This window comes from Phocoena sinus, chromosome 5, assembly GCF_008692025.1.
Source record: "Phocoena sinus isolate mPhoSin1 chromosome 5, mPhoSin1.pri, whole genome shotgun sequence".
Taxonomy (NCBI): Eukaryota; Metazoa; Chordata; class Mammalia; order Artiodactyla; family Phocoenidae; genus Phocoena; species Phocoena sinus.
The window spans coordinates 87872088-87879299 of NC_045767.1; the positions used below are offsets into that span (position 1 = coordinate 87872088).

Sequence of the window (7212 nt, forward strand, 5' to 3'; positions counted from 1 at the left end):
CTCCAAGCTCAGAATCAGCATGTGCTCCTAGCAATGAACAAGAAATTCAGCCAGTGATCCCAGCCTACTATGGTAGAGTCTCCTCCTCTTCTGGATTTCCAATTTATCTCATCCTCATTGCTCCAAAACCTCTGATATCTTTTAAAAACAACTTTTGAAATGTATCCATCTTTTCTTCTGGTGTTTGGGACTATGCTTCCATACTTATCCTATCAGGAATGGAAATCTTTTCATAAACATTTAAAAGTGATTATTCCTTTGCTGTACATAATTATAGCTCCTGTTTTACAAGACTTTGTCCTCTTTGGTGAAGAGAGAGCACTGCATAATAATTTCGTGATGAAATATTTGCTATTTTGACATATTTAGCTGGTAAACAGTACAAAAGGGTTACCTTTGAACTGAAGTGGAAACCAAGTGAACATTAACGGAATAAGAACTCAGATTAGTGACTCTGAATTAAATCATTTTACTTAGTTGGGAACCAGAGCTTCATTTTTGAATTCTATTCAATTACTGTGGTATAAGGAACCTTACCCAGAGTTTTGGTGTCCTTTTGAAATACGTACTCCATATCACTGATAGGAGGAAACCATAGCTATCTGGTTTCTCACTGCATGGCTTTTTGAATATTCTCCTTGATGTTCTAAGTGTGATAAAGTTTTGATCAGAAAATATAAGGCTTTTGATCTTACCAGGACAATCTATCTATGTAAGAGATCACAAGCAAATCTCAGTAATTTAGGGGTTTTATTCTGGTAATGACAAAAGTATTCAAAATCCAGTTTCAGACCCAGTACAGACCCCATATTGGAGCCTTATTTGTATCAGCCATGGGTATAATTTTATTCTCTTTGTGTGATGCTTTACTCCCACGCTTTTCTTAATGACAGTTTTATTGAGGTATAATTTATATACCATAAAATTCTTCTTTTTAAATAAACTATTGAGTAGTTTTTAGTACATTTATAACATTGTGAAACCATCACCATTATTAAATTAAAAAAATTTTTATTACTTGCAAAAGAAATCCTGTATCCATTGGCAGTCATTCTTCATTTCTCCCTCTTCCCAGCCCATGACAACCACTAATCTACTTTTTGCTTCATTTGCCTATTCCAGAAAAACCTTATTTAACTTAATATAAATGAAATCATACACTATGTGGTCTTTTTTGCTGCCTTCTTTCATTTAGCATAATGTTTTTCATGGGTCATCCACGTGGTAGTATGTATCAGTATTTCATTACTTTTTGCTGTTGAATGATATTTTTGTAAGGATATACGTCATTTTGTTTATTCATTCATTAGTTGGTGAACTTTTGGGTTGTTTTCACATTTATCTACTATGAATAATGCTGCTCTGAGCATTCGTGTATATGTTTTCTGTGGACATATGTGTTCATTTTTCTTGGTTATAAACCTAGGAGTAGAATTGCAGGGTCATATGTTTGGTTCACTTTCTTTCATATCAAGATGATATCTTTTTCCTGTTAATTCTCCACTACTGATTTAGTAATCTGGTGTGATTAATGCATCTTATTGAAATGAAGATAATATTGTAGGAGAAATAAAAAAATAATTGATCTGAATAAGGAGATTGTGAGAAAATATGTCAAATTTGGAAAAACTTTTCCAAATTTCCAAAAGCAATGCCACATTTGATATAATGCTGGAGCATTTGTTGAATGATTAAAGGATTATTTACATCTTCAGGAAAGTGTGCCTACATTTTATTTTGTTATTTATTATTGATTTATTTTGGACTTTTTTGTTCAGACACTGTGAAGTTAAAAAGTTGGTGTGCATATTTCTGTCTGGTAGAAAATATCATCCCCTAAATTATGATTTTATTGCTCTATTAGACATTGACCATTTTTGTGTCTAACCCAATAGTATTATCCTAACATTCCTTTGTCTCCCAAAATGTTATATTAATATTTCCTCAAAATATTGTTTGAACCAGATACCTTCTTACTTGTTTTCTCCTCAATTATTTGAACATATCTATGACATGATTCAATTTATAATTGTATAAGTTATGAGTTACAGTTTTAAAATTTGAAAAATATACTTGGAATACATTTTATAATGGAGATACTAAATTGATACTGAATGATAATCTATGTCTAATAGCATTTTAAAATTTATGAGAGTAAAAGAAATTTTTTTCTTCTATTTACCAAGACTTTATTATTCTTTCTCAGATTATTGATATATTCCCCAAAAGAATGTTCTAAGGTGCCAAGAGCTAGCAAGGAATCAGAGACAGAGTTGTGTCCTATAACTTATGTCTCACTACAAAAGAGCTTCCAAAACTGAGTACAAAATTGCTGGAACCAGAGGTAAACAAATAACTTCAATACACCTGTAGATCAGTCACTGCTTGATCCATGGCTCAGAAAATGTCACTAGGATGAGATTTTAAGTTATCTTTTTTCGGTTTTGCCTTTTGCAGCTTGGACTGTGACTTTGGGTAAGTGATGGGTGCAGCAGTTTCTGTCCACATTTTTTTTTGTTTTAGGGTCAAGTCTAGAGATATAAGCACCTGTTTCTGTCAGAGTGCCCAGAAAAATCCTCAGTGCAACATGTCGACCTTGATTAAGTTATATGCCTTTTTTGAATATATGGCATATTCCTGGGCAGCATACTTCATTAGAAGCACTCATATTGTTTGTGAGTTGTTGAAGAAATAATTTCTCAGAGGAAATTTTGAACAGATATCCAAAAAAGAAAAAAGGAAGTGGCTACATAAAATAATAGATCACAACCAAAATGGTAAATTTTAATTCTTTAGGAATAAAATTAATTTTTAGTAATGATAGGGTATTAGAGATACTTCTGTTAAAATATGTAACAAAGAAAACACTTTTAAAATTCATATGGAAGTGCAAAAGACTCCAAATAGCCAAAGCATTTATGATAAAGAAGAACAAATCTGGAGGCATCACACTTTCTGATTTCAAGCAATATTTTAAAGCTGTATTAATCAAAACAATGTGGTACTGGCATGAAAACAAACCCATTGATCAGCCCAGAAATAAGCCCATGCATATAAGGTCAACTAATATTTCACAAGGCAGCCAGAAATAGTGGAGGAAGACAGTCTTTTAAATAATTTTCGCTGAAAAAATTGGATATTCACATGCAAAAGAATGAAACTAGACCCACATTTTACTCTGCTACAAAAATTAACTTGCAAAGGATTAAAAACATAAATATAAGACCTGAAAACCCATAAAATTCCTAGAAGGAAACATGGGAGAAAAGCTTCTTGACATGGGTCTTAGCAATAATTTTAAAAATATGACACCAAGGGGCTTCCCTGGTGGCGCTCGTGGTTGAGAACCTGCCTGCCAATGCAGGGAACACAGGTTCGAGCCCTGGTCTGGGAGGATCCCACATGCCGCGGAGCAACTGGGCCCGTGAGCCACAACTACTGAGCCTGCGCGTCTGGAGCCTGTGCTCCGCAACAAGAGAGGCCGAGACAGTGAAAGGCCCGCGCACCGCGCACCGCGATGAAGAGTGGACCCCGCTCGCCGCAACTAGAGAAAGCCCTCGCACAGAAACGACGACCCAGCACAGCCAAAAATAAATAAATAAATTTAAAATATGACACCAAAAGCATAAGCAATAAAATTAAAAATAAAAAAGTGAAGACTACTTCAAATTAAAAAGCTTCTGAAGAGCAAAAGGAATGATCAACAAAATGAAAAAGCAACCTATGAAATGAGAGAAAATATTTGGAAACCATGTATCTGATTTGTCATTACCACCCAAAATGTCTAGGGAACTCGTAGAATTCGACAGCAAAAAAACAAACAAACAAAAATGCAAATAATTCATTTAAAAAAATGAGCAAAGGACCTGAGTAGACATCTTTCCAAAGAAGATATTCAAATAGACAACAAATACATAAAAAGGTGCTCAGCATCACTAATCATCAGAGAAAGGCAAATCAAAATCACAATGAGGAATCACCTCACACCTATTAGGATAGCTATCATCGAAAAGACAAGAGTTAACAAATACTGGTGAGGATGTGGAGGAAAGGGAGCACTTGTGCACTGTTGGTGGGAATGTAAATTGGTGCAGGTACTTTGGAAAATAGTATGGATGTTCCTCAAAAAACTCAAAATAAAATTCCTACTATACTCTCATGTCCATTGCATCATTATTTACAATAGCCATAATATGGAAACAATCTGTTTTCCAATGGGTGATGGATAAAGAAAGCATGGTTATATAAACAATGGAGTAATATTAAGTCATGAGAAAAAGGGACAACCTTCCATTTGCATAAACAAGAATGGAACTTGAGGAAATTGTGGTAAATGAAGTAAGTCAGACTGAGAAAGACAAATACTGTTTGATATCATTTAGATGTGGAACTTCAAAAAAAAAAAAAGAAAAAAACGTTTCAGAGAATAGATTGGTTGTTGCAAGATCCTACGGTTGGAGGGTGGGCACAATAGATAGGTAAAGGTGGACAAAAGTTATAAACTTTCAGTTCTGGGGATGTAATGTACAGTATGGTGACTATAGCTAATAATACTGTATTGAATATTTAAAATGTGCTAAGAGAATAGATCTAAAGTTTTCATCTCAAGATAAAAAAGACTTTTAACTATGTGTGGTGATGAATGTTAACTAGAGTTATAGTGGTGATCATTTCACTATATATACAAATATAAAATCATTATGTTGTCCACCTGTGATGAAACAAAATGATTTTAAGGCAGGACAAGAAAAATTTAATGTAAAATTTTCTCTGCCATTTGAGCTACTACCCTGCTCCCCTTTAGCGTCCATTTTGCATCTGCATTGTACATTAACAAGATCTCCTTAGAAGACACAGGAATGCCTGCTCACAAACAAAACAAAAATGAAACAAACAAAAAAGCCAGTTTCCTCCTGGTGCCAACAAGGTAACTCCTTAGGATATAACATTCCTTCCTTAATCCCCTAAAGGGTCACAGTAACTCATTACTCGCTTTGTTGTCCTATGTAAACTGTCAATACATTACTCTGATGTATAACCCTTTGATGTAAAACCCTTTGTCTCAAAAACATATAACTGTGCTTTGACTTCTAATGGGTGAAATATTCCTCAGAGCTTTCTGAAAGACTGTCTCCTGGGTTATAATCCCCACATTGGCTCAAATAAAGTTGTCCATTTCTTAGATTGACTATTGATTAACTTTTTCATCCACACCTGAAACTAATACAATGCTATATATTAATTATATCTCAAAAAATCTAAATAATATAAATAGGATACTGCTTCCTCTAAGATAACTAATATACTATGCAAAATCATCCTTAACACAATTAAATAAAAGTTTCTTTAATAAAAAAATCAATTATGCAAAAGGAAAATTAAAGTGGTTACAGACTTGCTTAAATTGAGAAAAGCTTTGTGCTCAGGGTCAAAGCTCTCTAGTTGACCTCTAATGCAATTATGAATAGAACAATAACAAGATAACAATGGGATAAGTTTAAAAGTCTAGAAACATGGTCCTTTAGAGAAAAATATTCCTTGTTTCTCCTTTTGAAGACAAGAGCAAATGAAATCAAGATATATTTATTTATTTTCCAGTTTCATGCTTACCACTTTCCAAGCCCAGGAATCAGTCAATCAAGCCTTGATAGGATGCAAACAGAAAGCCTGAGAGACAGCAGGTTAATCAGAAAGAAAACAAGTGTATAAAAGGAGAAGTAGACAAGGGAGAAGTAGTCTAAGGTTATGGAACTTAAGCACACGTCAGATTTGGGTTTTCCAGATACTCTGGAAAAAAAATTAGTAGCATCAAACAGAATTTATGGAGAAATATAGAGAATATTCCTTCTCTGATATGTTTGCAGTACTCAATGATCTAAAAAAAAAAAAAAAAGAAAAAGAAAAAGTTTAAAAAAAGAAAGAAAAAGAGTTGTTTTTATTGTTTTCACTCAAAACAGTTAAGCAACAGGAGCTTGGGTCCTCACTTAAAAAAAAAAAGTCTTTTGTAAGTTTTCCTACAGTCGGATAAATATTCACATTTTACATATGACATATGAATCATTATTACATGCAAATTTCTCTCACCTAAAATCTTGCTGTAATACTCATCCCATTCTGCAAATGCATAGTATGAAGACATCATATCACTCATTGTATACAATAACCAGTTCTCCAGCCTCTGTATAAAAGTCATGTTGTCTGTCAGTCTTGATGTGATGCCAGGAACATATGAAGAAAGCATAGGAAGCCTGGCACACAATCTCTCAATCACATTCCCATAGGAAAACCGAAAAGAGTATATAAATGGAATATTGAGGAGTTCAGCCACCAATTCCCCACAAAAGCTTAAAGGGTCAGCAATACAGATATCAAATTTAGCTGCCTGTAGCCTGCTGAGTAAATCCTTGTTTGTGACAGCACTGTCACATACTCTTTTAGCTGATGCTAAAAAATTTTTTATAACTTTTGTCATTTTCACTTGCCTGTCCCACCATGAAAGTTTCGGCAGTTCAAAAGAAAGTGTATAGAGATCAGCACTGAACTCTTCCATGAAACTTTTTTTACTTATTGAAAGTTGAAGTATCTCCACATTAAAGGGAATCTTGGTATGATCAAGCAGAGAACTTGTTGAAGGTACCAGGATGGTTATCTCATGTCCATGAAGGTGGAGTTCTTCCAGAATAACTTTTAGATTAATCCAATGACTAAAATCCATGGGCCATACAAGTACCTTCCCAGTCCTTCCAGAGTCAAAGAACCATAGATGCAGCATGAAAAGGACACAGAAGCCTTTCACAGTCTTCATGATATTAAGTTTGCTCAGACTAAATCTGGGCTTAAACCAAGTGCATGAAACTCACAATCCAAAGATTTGTACTTGACCCTCCCAATCAATTTATAGTAGGTTGGGCTGAACTTTGAGTTGTGTACTTTGTATTGAGGAGTAAAATGAAATGCAAGTGCCTTGATGGAAAAAAAAGTCAATAAAGTCAATAAAATAAGTTAGGAAAAAACAAACCTCAGAATGAGAGTTACCAAACTTCTTTTAGAGGATATCAAAAAAAGGGTGTGTGAAGTTAAACACAAATCCATAATAATTTCTAAATAATATTAAGAAAATCCATCATCATCTGATGCATATTCAAATAAGACTAGATTGTTTGGATCTTTTTCTCTGGTTTTATTTGAATGTTCTTTTGAACAGAATGGTCT

The 7212-nt window shown here is 34.0% G+C and overlaps 1 protein-coding gene across 1 annotated transcript in view; it reads right to left on the minus strand.

The window, feature by feature from the left end:
* LOC116754756 (UDP-glucuronosyltransferase 2C1-like) overlaps positions 1-6968 on the minus strand; it is a 33951-nt gene extending 26983 nt beyond the window's left edge. Inside the window, exon 1 of the mRNA XM_032633673.1 lies at positions 6085-6968. Within this exon, the coding sequence (XP_032489564.1) occupies positions 6085-6805 (721 nt within the window). The 5' untranslated portion in view covers positions 6806-6968. The remainder of the gene's footprint in view (positions 1-6084) is intronic.
* Between the last annotated feature and the right edge of the window lie 244 nt (positions 6969-7212).